Source organism: Embiotoca jacksoni, unplaced genomic scaffold, assembly GCF_022577435.1.
Source record: "Embiotoca jacksoni isolate LCO1_2020_lvr unplaced genomic scaffold, fEmbJac1.0.p SCAF_4, whole genome shotgun sequence".
In the NCBI taxonomy this organism is placed as follows: Eukaryota; Metazoa; Chordata; class Actinopteri; family Embiotocidae; genus Embiotoca; species Embiotoca jacksoni.
In genome coordinates, this window is record NW_027185392.1 from 6335642 (window position 1) to 6355096 (window position 19455).

General features: G+C 39.7%; 2 protein-coding genes across 3 annotated transcripts in view; one reads left to right on the plus strand and one right to left on the minus strand.

The window, feature by feature from the left end:
* Positions 1-834: 834 nt before the first annotated feature.
* On the minus strand, positions 835-10428 carry slc44a1a (solute carrier family 44 member 1a). 2 transcript variants are annotated; one of them, XM_069167610.1, is made up of 16 exons: positions 10180-10428; positions 9817-9903; positions 8336-8478; positions 7631-7767; positions 7371-7464; positions 6743-6912; positions 6007-6096; positions 5746-5888; positions 5340-5526; positions 4379-4547; positions 4089-4245; positions 3878-3961; positions 3658-3795; positions 3204-3440; positions 2824-2910; positions 835-2615 (listed from the first exon to the last, which is right to left on the minus strand). In XM_069167610.1, exons 1-15 carry the CDS (start codon positions 10201-10203, stop codon positions 2827-2829), a joined length of 1944 nt encoding a protein of 647 aa, XP_069023711.1. In that variant the 5' UTR covers positions 10204-10428; the 3' UTR covers positions 835-2615; positions 2824-2826. The 2 variants fall into 2 exon arrangements, with proteins under 2 accessions (XP_069023711.1, XP_069023710.1); XM_069167609.1 differs by having other exon boundaries at positions 2836-2910; positions 10180-10427.
* Positions 10429-18363: 7935 nt separating this feature from the next.
* dlc1 (DLC1 Rho GTPase activating protein) overlaps positions 18364-19455 on the plus strand; it is a 79886-nt gene continuing 78794 nt past the window's right edge. The window contains exon 1 of the mRNA XM_069166890.1: positions 18364-19110. The gene's annotated coding sequence lies outside the window, so the exon portion shown is untranslated. The remainder of the gene's footprint in view (positions 19111-19455) is intronic.

The following is a 19455-nucleotide window of genomic DNA, read 5'->3' on the forward strand; positions in this document are numbered from 1 at the left end:
ATGGTTAATTCACTTTTGGTCTATACATACTCTGGCAAATACACACACACACACACACACACGTAAAAGGACTCATGTTACTGTGCCTGAGTCAGCACAAACAATACACATCCATACAGGAGGGGGACTGAGCAGGTTTAATGGTTGTTCACTATTTACCAGCTGAATTAGATTTTCTGTCAAAGTGTACTTCATACACTGCCAGTCCTGGGAACACTATAGGATGATATACAGTGAGCGTTTTATAGATAAATCAATAAAATCCATGTATACTTAAGAGTATGGTGAAATAAAGGTTTTAAAAATATGAATAAAATCATTCAGAGAAGCTATGATGAATTTTAAAGTTAACCCCAGAGAATACTTGATGCATTAAAAATATTAATTTTAAAAACATTCCAGTCACTAAAATATTTTCTAATTAAAAAAAAAGTCTCATCTCTATCATCTTACCTCATAATATTTGTAAAATGTGAGAGGGTGTAGCTGTAATAACGAGGGAAAAGTGATTCATTTGCATCAATCAACTCACATGAGGATCATAATTATTCATCAATTCCAAAACAAAACCTGTAAATCTGTGTTTTCTTTTTTATCAAGTTTATCAACAGGCTTCCAGGAATGGTTAGTGTGCTGTCTGTGTTACAGAACTCACTTCACAGTGACTTACCATCCACCATCGAGCTGTTTTTCTCTGGATTCCTGTGTTTTATGGAGGTGGCCTGCAGTGCAGAGAGCTTTCCCATCAATACCTTCTAACTGCTTAGTGGCTTGATTTTCCACTTTTGGAGGGGATGAGCCAGTAATCTATACATCAATAAACTAAGGACACACTCAGGGGAAAACAGATTTATTGCAGAATGGTCTGCTTCAATGGTAATGACATATTTAATCTACAAAGTGTCCTAACTTCAATTATTTGCCTGTAAATTTGAAAGGTAAAAACTGCTAATTATAGGCATCTTTATTTATTTTAGAATAATGTCTATATATTGTAACATGTACAACACATTGTCTCACTGTCTGAGAGACAGCACATATTTAAAATATATGTTAAAAACATTTTCTTGATATACTGCCAAAAATACAGGAAATATATGTGGAGAAACATATTCAATTCAGTTGTAACAAATCAAATCAAAACTGTATTTCATTTAAGTTTCATCTGTTCTCAATCAAATAAAAATGACATCATGAAATATGAACTGGTGTGTAAAAAGAGATCAAATCAAAAGGTCCTCATCATTTATTTTCTGTAAGTGGATTTGGAGAACACTACTACTTATAAGTGATTTTGTGCTCATTATTTTTAGAGGGCATTTCACCTCCTGAGAATTTGCAAGTGGGAAATGTCATCCATTTTATAGGATTTGCTGCCCTCCGGTGGTTAAAGTAAGCACCCAGCTGAATATTTAGAGCAAAGCTACCTCCCTGTTTGTTTATATTAGTGCTTCATTGTCTAACAGTTTATTCTCAGTTACTTTTTTGTTATTTATATTCCTGTTTAGGAGAATAGAAGGCACAGGAAATCCGTAATATTTATATTTCCTAAATTTGTGTTTTGTTTAACGATGAAATCTCTTGAAAAAACTGGTTACTACTCCTTTTTTAAATCTTATGTTCTTTTTTTAAATTTTTGCTTATGGATCATTCCTACAAAAAAAAATCAGGCCTTCTTTACTCAATTCACTTACTTTCATTTAATTTCTTTAATAAATTTAAGTTTTTGAATAATAACAAGGAGGGTATAATGATATGTACAACACCTTTTAGAATGTATGAAATATCCATCCATCCATTATCTATACCCGCTTTACAGGGGAGCCTATCCCAGCTCACTTTGGGCGAAGGCGGGGTAGATCCTGGACGTGTCACCAGTCTATCACAGGGCCAACACACAGAGACAGACAGAAACAAAGACCATTCAAGCTGCCATTCAGACCTAAGGGCAATTTTTTTTTTAATCACCAATTAACCTGAGTGTTTTTGGATGGTGGGAGGAAGCTGGAGTACCCGGAGAGAACCCACGCAGGTACAGGAAGAACATGCAAAGTCCACACAGAAATCTAACCTGCAAAGGTGACAATGCTAACCACTGCACCTGAATGCCCTGAATATATGAAATACTTAATTATTTTTCCATTGTACAGTATTTGAACTTAATGTGACAGCTATTAAAACCATTATCAATCAGACATTATCAAGTCAAAAACATGATTTTAAACAAAACAAAGTTAGATATCTTTTTGTAAATGTACACTCAACCTTTCAAACGGCAGCGAACCTTACTTTTGTAAAAAAAGAAAACCGAACATGTTAAACCATGTTAAATCATTCATATTATTTTAAAATGGAATAAAAGAGAAAACTCAAGTCTATGAGGTAAAAAAAAGAGTGTTTGCCATATGACAATGATTAGTGTCATACATTAAATTTGTAAATGCTCTTTCTTAAAAAATAAGCAGTAAGACCCAGTGCATCTTTAGTCAAAGCTTCTGTACAAACAGCTTTGTTATCTTACTGATGTCCCTGTAGTGTAAAGCTGCTCTGAGTTAAGATTCTGAGGATTTTTAGTGGTTTCTGACACTTGGTCAAGCGAAAGTAGCTCCACGTGCCTGCAAGACAAGAAATGACCCACTCTGTCATCAGCCATCATTCAAAAACAAAAAAAGCATCGTATTAAGCAACAGTTGCAGCTTTTTATAAGCTAAAAGGGATGAATCCAGTTTAAAATGTATTATTACACATTTCACAAGTCAGTATTTGCTTTCTATTTGAAATATACCAGGTTACACCACACTGGTAGGACTGCAAATATTTCACCATTTATTTTACCATAGACTTCATCTCCCGTCCATCTCCATCATCTGGCTTGTACCGACCCATTTTCTTACTGTTCTCAACAAATTCCTGAGAAGGGAAACACATTGTTATTGAAAAAATATTTAAATCTCAATTTACTTAAATAAATATGGTTCCTGTAACTTGCTAAGAAATTAAAAGGGGCATGGTAAAGAACAAGAAAGCACTGGGACTACAGGCCAAAATGCTCTAATTATTTTCAATTATGTATTTGATTCTCACAGTAAAGAAATTAGACTTACTCCAACAACTCGGTTCAAATAAAGCTCAACGTTTAGAAAATTAAATCACTGCAGAAAAATAGCAATAACCCCTATGTAGAGGACAATCTCCTGTCTCACCATTAAGGACTTCTCCATGTAGTACTCGCGCCCAGGACTGCCATCGTTATACTTTGTGTCCACAGCGAAGCAGAGGAAGAGGACATCGACCACATTCTCAAACACAGAGAGGAAGCAGTGGGCCACCAGGAAGGCAAACATACAGGCGATGAGGAGAGGCAGCACCCACACCGTGTACTCTCTCTGGTAGTTCAGAGCCAGGATGCCGGCAAAACCCGTGCAGGACACTACAAGAACCTGACATTGTAGACAAAGGGCAGGTTAGAAAACATAACACCGTCTTGGCCACTTGGGGGCAGCACAAGCAAATGTATAGTAGCACCACCTTGTAAGCTGATAACGTAACATGTTGATTTGAGACACTTCAAGGTAAAAAATTTTGGACTACCACACATTAAAAGATCCCGAAACGGTTTCAGGGGACAATGCGTCAGAATATGTATCAGTGCGGTACCTTTCCTAAGAAGAGGATGAAGTCGCCCACAGTGTTAATGGCGGCCACTCGGAGCGCATTCTCCACCAGGATGATGAAAGCGTCACGGGCCGAGCTGCAGAAACTGGTGCTGTTGATGGCTGTTGCAGTGTAAGCGTTCTGAAAGGATGTGACATGGAAATTTAGACCGTAAACACTCTCGTGTACACTGTACACACTTCACCAACATGACATTACTTACTTGATTCAAGTATGCTAAACACTTCTCGAGACACCACAAACAGCAGACACAGGCTTTCAGCATGCAACGAGCACAGGCGTTTTCCTATGAGAAATAAAGAGATTTACACCGGTTAAACAATATCAACAACAATGTCGGTAAAAATCTATAAAAAAACAAAAACATATAGGTCAAAATTGTAAACTTATACAAAAGTAATGTTGTAGATTACTTTTCCTTTGAGCTGGCTGTGGATGTATGTTAGGATGAGCCGAGGGATCTTGACAAGCGTGATGATGAAGGAGCCTTTGGCCAGAGTACCCAGGTGGTAGCGGATGGTACGGATCATGGAAGAAAGGATGGGTGTTGCGGGCATCTGGGATTTATTCCTAAAGTTAATCACATACATTAAGAAGACATTAATGAAATCAATCAATCACACGGCATCTAAACTGAATAAAAATAAACAAGACAGCAAATGAAGCTTTTCATGCGATAAAATTCAAATAGTTATTGTCGTACCTAGTGAAATAGTAGGTGACAACAGCACCAGCGATGGTCATCTGCTGGAAGGCAAGAATGAACTCACTGATCCAGATAAGACCCACAGCGTGATACCACACCATGTACTGAAGAGGCCCCTGCATGTGATATTCAACCGCACTTGTAGAGTTGTTCTTTACTGGCGTCCCTGTGAGGAAATACAATTTCTGGTTCAACGTTTCAAATGTGGTATTTTACAAGTAAATAGACACCAAACCTTTGCATCCATGTTACACCACTCGCTACTTTTCTGGTTGTTTTTGTGCATCGTGCCTCACTTTTTCATCACTTCTTCAATTGTTTTATGATGTCTACAGCACATCATTGCAGGTAATGTCTAAACTCTACTGGGCACTAACTAACATGCACTCCAAATATAGCATATTTGATGAATTCCCTTCCCTCCAAAGCAATCCTTTTTTTTTTTTTTTAACTCAGGAAGATCAAAGTATAATTTATTTTTAAAATAAATGCAACCATTCCATTAAACTAATCTAACCAACACAATTACATTGGCAATGCTTGACTTGATGGTGTGTTGGTTTTTAATACAAACCATCTTAAAAAACAGCAAACAACAAAAGCAAGAAAATGTGACGTTATGCCCTCTCTTGTATGGGCCTTTTGTTTTAAATTCTTCTTAAAAATCAACTGTACAAAAGAGAAGTGGGAGATGAAGAGAGAAGCTGTTCTTTGAGTCCATTCTCCAAATCACGAGACTGGCACACAATTTCCGATGTGGGAGTTCAGTCATGCCACGGAGCAAAAACAAAATGCCACAACTTATTATTCTGCTTGTTTGGGAGCAGTGTCTCTAACACAACTGTGTGTTGCAATGACACTGTTGTGGACCAAATACAAACAGACGCAAAAGCATTCTGAATTGTGAATATGTTAAACATTCACGGAAACAAATTAGCAAACGAGCCCTTCGCCTGACCTGTGGTCCCGAGGGAGAGGAGCACAGCGATCCAGTAGACCCAGAAGAGCATGAGGCAGAGGAAGGTCCAGAAAGGCTGCAGGACCAGCAGGGGAAGATGGATGAACACTTTACCCGCCACATGGAACAGGGAGATGGTCAGAGCCACACGCTTCCTCAAGATGAACATCACCAGCAGGAGTACAACCTGAAGGGTGACAGGGTCATTCATTTTGTAATCAACTGCGATCATTAAAAGGAGCTGCTCCTGTTTGAGGATAGAATTTAAACATGCGGATATTTTCTGTCACACTGGGAAACAAATGGCACAAAAAAGAGTCGAGTCAAAACTCCGGATTATACACAATACAGACTGTTTTCATGTACAAAAGCACGGCCACATACAGAGGTGTGCATGCAGACATACCGTGAAAATTGTAGCGCCAATTGAAAACACAAGCAAGGCCTTCACATTGTCTGAGGCCACCTCTCTCCCAAAGACTGATGTGGTGTTATTATTAAGAGCGTTCCTGTGGTCTACGTACAGGTACCACAGAACGCCTGTCCCGCCTGTAAAACGATCACATGCACATGTGCAGCGTCAGCAGAAACAATCTAAATATAAACTGAACACAAAACACAATATACTTGTTTTATTAATACAGAGTGCGAGAATAAAAGAGGTTACCGATAGAGCCGATGATGACCAGAACTGTTAGAATCCACACCAGGACTTTGGAGATGTAACGAATAACAGCCATCATGATCAAGGAGAGAACTGCATCAGAGAAAACACAGTGCATCACATGGGTAAGTAAAACAAGTAAAACAAAAAAAGTCCATTCAAGTCGTTCAAAAGTGGTTATTTCATTTTGTGGATGAATAAAAAGAAGTTTAAAAATGCTGCAACATAAATAAACCTCAATGCACTTAAAGCTGTTTGCACTTCGTTAAAACAGTAAAACAAGAAAGTGAGAAAAGAGAAAAGCCAAAACATCCCAGAAAAGAAAAGAATGCCCTGCTTTAAATCATATCGCCTTGACAACCACATTACCCAAACCGGGCAGATCAAATAATTGAGACGAAATATGTATAAAACTGTCACGGGATCAGTTCTGTCTGTTTTCCTGTACCAAGGGGAGGAGTTAGAGCAGACCTTAAATAAATGTCTGTGGGCTGAACTTCAAAGTATACAATGGCTGTAACTACTCAGACATTTCCTGTTTTTATTTTAATGACAAAAATAGCTTCTCCTCCTGTCAGTTTCCTTCCCACTGATTCCCCATGAGAAAGTAAAGCTGTGCAGTGGGGCAGCAGACAACATCAAAACATACCAGCAGGTTTTCTTTGGAATAAAATGAACCCATTAATCACCTAAAATATCCACATTCATGTTGTACATTAGACGCAAACATGCGTTATACCTAAAGCCAGCACACACAGGCCCATGATGATCTCCTTGCTGGCCATCACCCCTCCGATGACCCGACGCAGTACCGTGTTGTCAGTGACAAACGTGACAAACGCCTGGGCAAACTCAGCGTAGCAGCTGAGATCCACAGGAATACAGCGGCGGAGCAGCGGGACCGCCTTACTACAAACATGAAAAAGAGGAAGAATTCAGCTTCATTTATTTCTAATGAGGCAGATAGCTATGGACGATGGCACACTGTCTGTATCTCTATTATCTATTCGATCCTTTTCTGGTCCTGGAATGTGTACGTGTAAGTAAGGCTACGGTAAATATAACTTCTAAATCAAATGAAGTATGAGTGGCTGAATTAAAGTGAAATGATTCCAAAATTCATTATAAAATGGAAAGTACATTAATGCTGAAAAACATACCACTTTCCCCCTTAAACACAACAGACATAAACATCACTGTTACTTGCTGAGCTAGTTGAAACATACCGTGACCACATCTGTTTCACTAAACTCTCGACACGTTCGACTTAGATTGGCTTCTTAAAAAGTTGGGGAAAAATTGAGAAATAAGTGTCTCGTTTACGAGCTAGTTTTAAATTCTAAATTTTAAAGGATATAATTGATTACCTTGGCAGAATGGGGAGTTTTGGACATTTTGTGAACCTCTCTCCATGGCTTGGGTATCTTGTAGCAGAAATATCATAGGAGCAGAGATGAGAGCCTGACAACGGGATAACCAAAAAATACATTACAAGTTCAGCTTCGGTGAAATATTTCAAAATCTGTCTGCGAGTAAGTATGATTGCATTCATGTCATAAATATCAATAAACCCTCAGTTAATAAAGTGAACCACGTTCTCTCTAAAATATTTGTGCATTTTTCTCACCATTATTCAGAGCAAACTGCTTTAAGTCGCTGTATGTCTTCAGCTCAGTCGCTGGACATCTGGAGACACACAGGGCAACGGACTTGATCTTCCTGTTAATTAAGTCAAGGTTGCAAGGGTCTAGAAAGAAAACATACCTAAAAGAAAGAAAGAAAAATGATGGGATTTATTATTAATGAAGTGCTCAATATAAAAGTGCTGCCACACCATTTACTCCAAAATAAGAAACACCTTTCCCTCTGATGAGAATATCAGTATGTTCGGTCATTACTGCGCCAGTCGGGACTGTTCTGTCTTGAGCCGAAAATGGAAGATGGTGACATTTGCAATCCCGGCGGACAGATCCTTCTTTGTGGCAGAAACGCCTTTTATTCAAAGCCTCCATGGGCAATCAGCCCATCAATAAAGCATGACCCATTGTTTCGGTAAAACTGGGCCTGAAAGCTGCATGCTGATGGAAAGACACAGCCCAGAAAGGAGGAATATAATCAAAGACTTCAAAGGCAAATGATAAAAATATCCCATTAACTTAGACGGTCTTTGGGCAAATTATCTAAAGGGAGATATGCTAATCAACTATTCACCCAGGAATATGAAGAGTTTAAGTAGCAGGTGACGACGTGAGCATGTATCTGTATCGCTGAGAGAGATGTGAATAAACCTCTACGCCACATGTTAAGTCTTTTGTAAACAAATCCGACTCACTTGTTCTCCGTCATGTCCCGGCCACTGAGGGGGACTCCCTCGATTTTGGTGTTATTCCGACCACAGGTGTTGCCATAACTGTCATATCCTGACATCATCCTGGAGGCACCTCCTGTTGCGATGGAAAAGCCACAAATACATGCCTGCAGACGACACACATTTCTAAAGTTAATATTAACTATCAACGGGTAAAAGAAAACATTTAGTATATCGATAAGCAAATGGCACCGAGCAGTCACTTTCAATAGGTTAGCTGTGACAAAGTCGAGAACAAAAACAGTATTTTTAATTTGTCATATTAATAAATAACGTCCTCCTCTTTGATTTTGCTTATTAACAGTTTTGATTGTTATACCATGTTTTTTTTTTTTTAAATCTTATTTCAATCTAGTTGTTATTTAACTCTTTACCTTGTTTGTCACTGCTGGTCTAAGAGTCACCAAACGTCTTATATTTCTTACACGTGTTTATAACCTGCACTACACTTTTCTAATATACCCATCGTAACTAACTATTGCAGTAACTCCTCCCTGCATAAAGGTATCATCGTTCAGTTTTAGTTCAAAGGTGTTGATTCAACTTTAGGATTCTTCTGAAGGGTTGTAGTTTGGGGTGCTGTTGTAACACATTGTAATATAGTGAGAAATGAAGAATATGAACTGTACTGGGACTCTGTTCCACTTCTAACCCCAACCAATGACCAGCTAGCTCTTCAGGTACCTTGAGCTTGGAAAGACTGTTTTTAGTGTCAGTCCCACAAACTCATGTAATCTCCTGCAATGTGACCCAAAACTGAATACTCTCCGTCCTCTAACTGATAACCTGCCACTGCCTGTGTGCGACTGCTTTACCTGATTTTGTGGATTATACACGAATCTCTGTTGTTGTTCGTTTGTTTGTTTGTTTGTTTTTCTTTCACGTGCAATCTTGGCATCATTGTAAATGAGAGCCGCCCTCTAAAAGGTTCAATGAGTGTGTCCACCCAAAGAATACCAATAAGGGCTGACTATAAATGTTAAAAACACCTCTTAGTATAACAAACACAGCCATGAATTTAAGGCAGTATAAACTGAACCTCGATTTTTGTTGTTGTTGTTGTTGTTTTTTTGTTTGCAGTGCTGTTTTAATTTAAAAAAACAAAAACAAAAAAAACCACTTCACTGATCTCCAACTCATCAACTGGATAATATAACATGCAAGCATGTCATGCACAGTCATGCAGAAATACACTCCATTGTTAAATGTATCAAGTACAATAAAGCGATGCAGTCCAACAACAGCCCAGCAATGATTCCTGTCCTCATAACATCGACTTTATGTCGAGTACATGTCAAGAGAACCCTGCTTTAATTTCTACCTTTATGAAACTCCCTCTCCTGCTTTGCTCTCGTAACAACACAGCAGTTCAGCAGCAGAAACCCAAATCTTTAGTATCCCCGCGAAGGCTGGCATTAGTTTTGACTTTAGACCTGCAGACTTACCATCCCAATGCAAAACAGCGTAAATACGATGAGCCATGGTATATCCGTGCAGCTGCGCTCCTCCAGCGGTTTCCAGTCCCGTTTACTCTGCCAAGGCATAAATGAGACATAAGACGGGAGCTGTTATCCTCACAGCTGTTTGCGTTCAGAGAGCTCTGAAGCAGCTTCCCTGCTGCTGCGACACCCTGCAGAACAAAACAAGCAGCTACTGTTGTTGTTGTTGTTGTTGTTGTTGTTGCTGCAGTCGTAAAAGAAGCAGCTGCTCCTGCTGAAGAAGTGACGTTAACAGTTTCACACAGCATTCAAACATCTTCTCCTGTTCCGGTTTTCAAACTATAAATTAGCCGCTTTTAGCCAGCTTACCTCTGTGCTGCCACAACATCCCATTGTGAACGAGGAGAGTTACAACTTCAACAAAACTTGAAGTGTTTTTTTTTTTTTTTACTTCATTCGGCTTTTCCGTTTCTTCCGCTCATTTCCCTTTTTCCTTTATCAATTCTTTCGCTCGATGGCCGGAAGAAGAACATGAAATCTGTATAGATTTGTTTATGCCGTGTTCGTTTCTTCGACAGCCGCCCAATTGCAGAAGTCCTTGGAGCGACAGGTAAATGCGGAAGAAAGAAGTCAAATTTGGTGTGCTGCGTTCAGGGGGAAATCAAAAATATCCGAATTTCTAGTTTTTCAATCATGATGGAAAAAGTTCTCATAACATTTTTATTCAGCCTTTTTTTTTTTTTTGCCACTTAGTTAAAACTGCAGATATCCTATCCCTAACATTCATGTTTTGTAGGTACTGTGCTTAAGTACAGCTTTGAGATACGTGTATGCTACTTTAATTGAGTATTTCCCTTCGATGCTACTTTCTACATCTCAGTAGGAAATACTGTACTTTTTCCACGACAATTATTGGATGGCTTTAGTTACTTTTTTTGACGAATATTTTATTTGACTTATTATCTCATCAAAAATCTAAGATTAGATAAAAAAAAAATAAAAAAGTCCAAGAACTGAAACCGGTTTGTGGATGAGAACTTTTTTTTTTTTTTTTTCGTCTTTCCTCTGTCAGTTGAGTAACATAATCGCAAAAAAAAAACAAAAAAAAAAAAAAAAAAAAAAAACAAAGCCTGCAGCAACTCTTTTGATATATCTATGAGTTATAATGCTTTCCGTATCTGTAATAGGCTCGATATACATGTATAAACCAGATTGTAGTTGATTCCATAATGGACTTTCAAAGTTACATGGTGCCTTGAATGCAGCACAGCGGCCGGTTGACTGGTGTGTTATGTGCTCGTGGGTGTGGGACTCACACGTGGAATTTGGCGCCGTATGCTGGAGTTATGGAGTAACTGTTGTCTGTCAGTAATTGCAGATGAATAGTTGGGTCCACGCAGGTCTCTCTCAGTGGCAGGACATCTAACTATTACACGACGACTGAAGCATCGCAGACAGAAAACGAACCTCATGCAGAAGAAGTGAGTTTGACAAGTTTGCCACCCCGTGGTCGGGACAGAGGTGAGTCATGTTCGTGACTTTTAACCTTCAGGTGAATTTTCTTCTTCTTCTTGTGACAGATGTATACGTTTTGCTCCTCCCGCGTAATCACGTACAAACGGCCTGCTTGTTGAACTTGGATAATGTATCTTTAAAGACTTTACCTGTGTCTCTTGCTGCATGTTGTGTTTGCCTTGAAAGTCAGTTTCACACTGGCAGTGGCTGATGACTTGCACTGTCATGCTCCACATAATTTAGACCACCTTTACATCTGATTTCTTTTCCCACCTGCTAATTTGTCTGATTATGTGCTTAAAATCCTGCTTCATGCTAAAAACCTGCAATCAAACACTGGCATGTGTACCAGCTCACATTCAGAAATGTTTGTGGCCTCCGGCAGTCAGCCAGTTTCTTCCACCAAATGCTAATCTCTTGATTAATTACGGACAAACGTGGGTAGCTCAGCTGCCTGCTGCTTTATCTTGCTCGGGGCTCATGAGTGGAGATGGCCTCTGTAACTGAGACCACCGAGGCCCCTCCAGCTGATGGCCCCTCTGATCACCCACTGTGCAACCTCGCTGGCTGAGGTAGGAGCTTCCCACAGGCACACAGATTTACAAGGCCACGTAAAGACATGCATGTCAGGTTAATTCGTGAATGAGAGCGCGGATGGTCTTTGTTTCTGTGTATATGTGTCGGCCCTGCGATGGACTGGCGACCTTTCCCTACACCGGGTATAGATGATGGATGGAGACCTCTTTGTCCATTATTGTTTCTTTCACAGCAGCAGATGTTTTTTTTATGTTTTTTTTTTTTTTCCCCCATATTTAAAAAAAAATGTTGCCACTGGTGACTGCTGGCAAGATTCATATTTACTCAAATACAAGGAGCATCTTTAAATGGATGCATCACCTTCCAAGAATGTTCTTCTCCTCCTAGTGAAGGTCTCCTGATCTGTAGGCCTCCTGAGTGGGCTGGAATGTCAAACAGTTTCCTAAAGACTTGTCTTGTGTCTTATTGCTCTATAAACATTTGTACTGCATTGCATACTGAGACTGTAAGGGAAGGGGAATATTTAAAAGTGGCGATCTTATCCAGCTTTACTGCATGAAGGTCCAGTCGCGAACATTTTCTACATACTTGCTAACATCGCTGATTGAGCCTGTTTACGGATCAGAAAAGATAACAGTAATGAAATGCAGAACTTGATATAGAACCAGCATATGTGATGAATGTATGTAAGAGGTTACATTTGGACCCAAAGTGCAAACGAACACGGAGCGGAAACAGTACCATCCAGAGGTCTCTCCTCATGAAACGGCTCCTGGCCCCCTCATCTTCTTACTCTCGGTCTCAAGTATTTCCTGCTGATGCTGCTGTGGCAACGGTGTCCAAGGACAACACGTTTTCCTGGACCTGTACAGGAGGAATCAACGCCAGGGCTGCATATGTTTAGCAGGATTCAGGGTGGGAGGAGGAGGAAGGGGGTAGATGTAGTACGTCACCATCTTGGCCCTCGCAGGGTCTGGTCCGAGCTCCAGATTCATTCCTCATAAACAGCAAGACAAGAGGATAAATATTATGTTTCTCTGTCCTCAGATACTTCCAAGAATCAAGACGTTAGAAAAATGTCAAGCTTGTTGGGAGGATGTGATAAAGTCTAAATGGTAAATATTTAGGAGTATCTACACTGTATCAACCTTTGTAAAAAAAACAACAACATTTTTTTATGCAAACACTTCTAAAATTACTTCAAATGAATCTTCCAAGATGAAGCAGTGAAGTCAGATCCTGACTTTTCATGAGGAATATGTGTAGTTTTCTGTTGGATAACATTAAGCACAAATCTGAATTTGAGCCCCGACTTTCAAAAATGGTCGGAAACGAGCAAAGTCGAGCACATTTTGGTAAATTAGGCCGATTTTATTTTTCTACACGGCTGCATGTTTGTAATATAGGCTTGTGTAGGTGTAGGAGGGCTATGTGTAATTGTAGGTATGTCTGAGTGCATTCCTCTACACAGTTTAAGGCTATAGAGGAATGTGCTCGGATGCAGATGGTTATAGGGTTATGGGCCATATGTTGGAGCCAGAGTAAACAAATGGAATCCAGCTGTTGTTGCCACCTTGCCAGGCTTTGATCCATGTTGAGATGCAGGTAAATTGTGTCCCTGACTCTCTGACATATCCTAACAAAAGTGGGATGTTTTTTTTTTTCTTCCTGGGATGAACTTACTGCCCAAACAGGATGTTGAGATGTTCGACTGCAAACTGAAAAAAAAAAAAAAAAAAAGGTTTTAGAAGGAAAATCAAGTCAGTTTTTATCTCTATAGCCCAAAATTATGAATCATTCTTGCAAAAAGTTGCACAATCTGTAGAGCATGCAACACATCCTTAAATCCTGAATTAAGGATAAGAACCACACCTCAGAAAGAATGGCTTTTCTTCATTGGAGTTTTTGTTTATGCCTGCTTGTCCAGAATGAGGTCACCATTTAAGATTCACATTTTCTCACTGGGATTTTCTGAGAAATTGAAATCTCCATTTTGTGGTGCTGTCACGGTCTTGTTTGGAAAGGGTTGTTTACGTTTGTATCCTTTTTAAAAAAAAAAAAAAAAAAAAAATATATATATATATATATATATATATATATATATATATATATATATAAATTCAGTTAGAATAAAAAACATGTATTTTATTTATTTATCAATGGCACAGCATATATGGAGCATATATATTGTATATACATATTAAAAACAGGATACTAGTGTGTATTGAGTTCTGGGAAGATATAAAACACTTCAGACCAGAATTCAGTTTGAACTCTGGGGTTGTGTTCCCGTCTGGTTGGGCAGAAACAGAGACTTCAGAAAATGATGATGTGACCACGTTCCACGTTCACCTCTTGATTTGAGTATTAACAGCCAGTATGTGTTCCCCACCCTGAGTCATCACACCGCTATCACGTGACCCTTCTCTGGAGAAAAAAAAAAAAACATGACACCTGCCTCAAGTCCTGGTAGTTAATTCAACATGGATAACAAACTTCAGGTGTTGTCTACCTAAGCAGCTGTTGTGCAGTTGATTTCAGGAGACAAGGTACACTGGAATGATTTGCGACAGTGGAGCGCCGATGTCGCTGTGTTTGGTGAACCAACATATTCAGTGACCTTCTCTAATATTTTTATCCGAGCCTTCTCCCTACTCATGCCTAAACCTAGCCAACCAAACCAACAGTCCGGGTCACAGAATCTGATGGGTCACCAAATACGGTGTATCACCAATTTTGGATGGCATCCCCAGAATGGTCATGTGATATTCAATTTTATTGTATTTATATAGCGCCAAATTACTACATAAGCCATCTCTGAGCACTTCCCTTTGGAAGTTCCAGACCTTAAAACATTATAGAGAAAAATGCAAATGATATCAACTGATAGGTTGTTGTTTTTTTTTTTTTTAGTTGTGTTAGTTTGGGCAGAGATTAGTTGTGAAACGGTGCTATGACCACTGTGCGGATGGAGATTGATTTATTTTTAAACATTTGTTTAAATGATAATGTATTAGTGTTGTCTAAGGACTAACTGGCCATGCTGATCATATAAACCTTTTAACCACACAAGACCATCAAAACAACAAAGACCAGATGGTGCACAGTGAACACTAATGTGTATATTTTCCACTGTTGTCATAAAAAATATAAGGTCCAGATCTGTCTAATTTAATTTGACAAGCCAAACAACAAGTTATTCTACAACAGTTGCACACAGACACATACAAACACTGTCACACACAAATGGAATGTTCTCTGTGCATCATGCGCGCGCGCGCGCACACACACACACACACACACACACACACACACACACACACACACACACACACACACACACACACACACACACACCCTATCCCAAAGAAGATTAGATTATTTTAGCCTGTTATGGTCTGTATCCTCAATAACTTGTACTTCCTGTTCCCACGGTAACAGTCACACTGTGACCCAGGATCAGTGGCCAAGGCCCCCTTGGTCTCTCCCACGACGTCTTTGTCTTTTAGACCCACAAAAGCGAAGAGAGTCAAAATGAACATAATTATGTTTTTAATTAGGACAGCAATGCAGCCCTCAGCTGGCTTTCTACATGCTCTTACTGTAAGTTGCATCATCTACTTTGGGATGTTTCATTGAAGAATATTGCGATTGCTCAAGATCCCACCCAGGCCTCAAACACAGTTATTTAAACCAACGTGACTCCAGGCTTTTGAAAAGGAGTTGTTAACCACAGGGCACAGCAAGTGACAGGAAAGGACTGTAAGGATCTTGGTCTGGTTTGTTGATGTTATTTTTAGATTTTCAGATGAGAATCTGGCATTTTGTTTAGTTTTCTTTTTAGTGTAAATGAACCATAGATCCATTTTTATAACTACTGGGCGAGCAAAGGAGAAAAAAAAAGTTATTTAAAAAAGCCTTAAAAAAAAGTCCAACAAAATCTACTCAAAGCAGTCTTTGTATATGCAAGGACTCAAAATGACTCAGTTATGGGAGGGACAGTGTTTTTTTTTTTCTATGTAAGCGTCGCCTACATTTTCCGACATGGGCAAACACACCATGTTCTTCAATGGTCATGATTTAGACTGGCTTATTTTTCCAATAATAAACTATATCAGCGAGGAATGTGAGGTTGTTTCCTTTGGGCCCTCACTGCACCACTTAAGAATCCGAGGGGTTGAACAGTGGGGGATTATAGGGTGAATCATGAATGGCTCTTTCTTAACCATGTATGTGACTGCTCCAGACATGTGACCCACAACGTTGCATGCCTCTTAGAACGGTCATGCTCATCCTTTCTGATGTGGGACTGAAAGTTTGACCTGAAATAATGACTCTTAAGGCAAATAAATGATCACATTGATTACATGGCTTCAGGGATGATGACGTCAGTCTGTCCGTTGGTCACTCCAGGCTGAAATATCTCAACACCTACTTGTTAGACTAACTATTTTCACCATGTCTTGCCTTTTCCTTTTCCCCCATAATTTTTTCACTTATCCTGGATAACATCTCAACATCGAGATATTAACATTGCACAGATATTTAAATGTAATGTATCCAGAATAGGTTGATGATCCTCTTGACTTTTTCTCTTGTGCCATTCAAGCGGCAACCAGCAGTGATGTTGGCGTTGCCATCTTGCTAGTTCGGAGCGGTTTGTGACCAGAAGTGACCATATTTAGACACGCTGGGGAGGAGCAAGCAGTGGATCTGACTCTGTCTGATCGGAAACCCGACGATACTACGTCCCAGTAGGAAACCTGACTGCACCACAGGGCTGTCAATCAAACGGAGACGCCCCCCCAAAAACACAGCTTTTTAAAGTTTATCTTTGAATTAATGACGGGATGGTTTTCAAATGAACCACCAAAAAACTTTGGATGAATAGTAATAACTATGGTGATTATCCTGGACTGCATTTTTATTATATTTTGTCCAGCACTGTGGTTTATGACCGAATACCTAATATGTAACTATCGTGATATAAAATATCATTCTCACTTCTACTTTGTATACAGTGCTAATTAGCAATTATTAAAACTTAATCAAAAGGAGAACACTTCAAACAGTTTGCCTGTCGAACATTAGCATATTCGCATTGTCACTGTGTATGTTAACAGGCTTGTGTTTAGCTCGAAGCACCACTGTGTCTCGCTGCACTGCATGAGTGGCTGTGGAGTCTGGTTCAAGCTACATTTTGTTTTAATGTTCCAATTTTAATGCTTCAGCTCACACGCAACCAGACATAACGAGACATTGCTGATGGCCATCAGAGGTTCACACATGTTGCTGATTGAACATGTGTTTTCTTGGTGTCACTGATGGATCAGATCGTGACGCAGACCAGTTGCCCTGTGGCTGTGGAAGGTGGTCTGATTGGCAGGAGGAGGCCTAGCCTTTTAAATTATAGGCCCGCGTTGGATGTCCGCAGGAGATAATGAGTGGATAGCTTGAGTCATGCTCTGTGTCGGCCTCTGCACTTCAATCACAAGCCGTATCCACATGGAGGCTACTGTGACCGTAAAAAAAATCTGCATTTCATTACAGTGCTGCATCGTGTGACATACTCCAGAGGAGTCTTGTTGAGCTTGGACGCTTTCCCCTTGAGTACGACCATCTGTGTCCCCGGAGAGCCAACATTAATGTCAGAGCACACAGTTTCCCAGTGCAGCCCCTAAGAAAAGACTCATCCAGAGCCCCACCTCACATCTGGATGACCCAGAGGTTAGAGGATGGGGTTGAACGGGTAGACGGAGGGGGCTTCATCCTAGTTTCCTCTCGTGCTCGTGTTGTCCCTGTTGGTTTGGTGCATTGCTCTTTATTACACTGAAAATCCAGTCGCACTTTCTGTAAAATTAGGTGACATGACTTTACGAAGTACTTCGATGACATCATAGTGAGTGTAGCCAGAATCCTTAGAATGTTCAAGCTGTGCAAAAAAGTGCTGTCAGTGTCTTTGGGGTCACTGTGGTTTTTGACTGCATCCAGGCTCTACCAATGAAAGTCTTTGGAGATATTTAACTTGTTTTATAACCCCAATTTCAAGTTTAAAAATCTGCTGATTAACAGTTGATCTTAATGGCATCAAGTCTTTTTAATCTCCAGCTTTTCCTTTTCTTCCTGCTTAGTGCTTCTGAGAAATTACTATATTAGGAAATGAATTACTGGCATTTGGGTCCTTAGTGTTTTTTATTTTCCTTTAAAACAACAATATCAAGTTAACAACACTTTTAAAGTTGTCCCAACTGTCATACATTTATTACTGACCATAAATACTGAAAGCATGTTTTTAAAATGTATCCGTTAAGACTTAAAAAAAAAAAAAAAAAAAAAAAAAAATGTATTCGTGCCAGGGTGTTTAGTTAAAAATACTGGCCATAGATAAATTTGTCTTTTTTTAAAAAAAAAACATGCTTCAGATATAACTGCCAAAACATTAGCGCAATCTCTCTTGGCTCACAGCCAGAAGTCTTACGAGGCAGCCTGTCTGTTACTAATCAAAACCAACTGGTGGGAGCCTTGTCCAGCTTAGGGAAACAGCGAGCGAAAGAAGAATGAAGAAAACGTCCACTGAGAAGAGGAAAGAAAGCCGTTAGTGAGGAGAAGATGTAAAGACGTTTTTAAACTAGAGCGTACATAGAGGAGGGAGGCGTGAATAAATGTGTACGGAGTGCTTGGTGAGTTGTGAGACGGGGGATGGGGCTCCAAGGATGTGACTCAGACTCCCTGTCAAAACCAGCAGGGAGGGGACCTGATGAGAAAGGGGCTAGAACGGAGGAGAGCAGGGGTGGAGTGGGGGAAAGAAAACTCGGCCCCTCTTACGCCACCCTGACTCTTCAGCATTCAGCGTCAGCAAAAACCCTAATGTGATCAAGATGGAAGTTGTCCATGGACTTTTCATTGCTTCCCGGCTTTCTGCCTGCCTTCGGAGGCTTCACCGCCTGTCCAACGGTTTTACAGCGAGGATACTGAGTGAAGACTAGAAAATGCCTTGCAGAGACTGAGCCTAAGGACTGCTCATTAAATGTACGAACATACGTCAAGTTACTGAGAAAGAGTTGGATTCATATTTCCCAAATGTGGAAAGAACGCTTTTGGCGGATGATTGAAAAGGCAGCTTGCAGAAATCTCTCTGGATAACTGCACTCGGAGCAAATACTGGATCTACAACCTGTTTTTTGGATTATATATTCAGCTACCGGATTATATTGTAAAATACGGTCATCACTGGAGAATTTACAAGAAGTAAACATCATTACTCCACCATTAAATATCTGAATTGTATGGAGATGTCAGTTTGGTTGTCAGCTGTTAATTCAAGGGCAAAAACAGGGAGCATCTGGCTTTTGGAATTTTACTTTTGCAGTAGAGGTTCATGCCAAAGTGTTCAGATGACAGCCAGATCATTGTAGCTTTATATCTTACAAAAACAGTTGGTCAAGTACAGGAAGAAACACATCAGACATCAAATTTTAATATGACTTCTGTTCTTTAAGTCATTGAAGAAGCAGCTCAGTGACACACTTTGCAAAATTCTTGCTGATTTCAAAACGTTTTTGAATAATCTGTTATTTTTGCAGACTGTAGCTA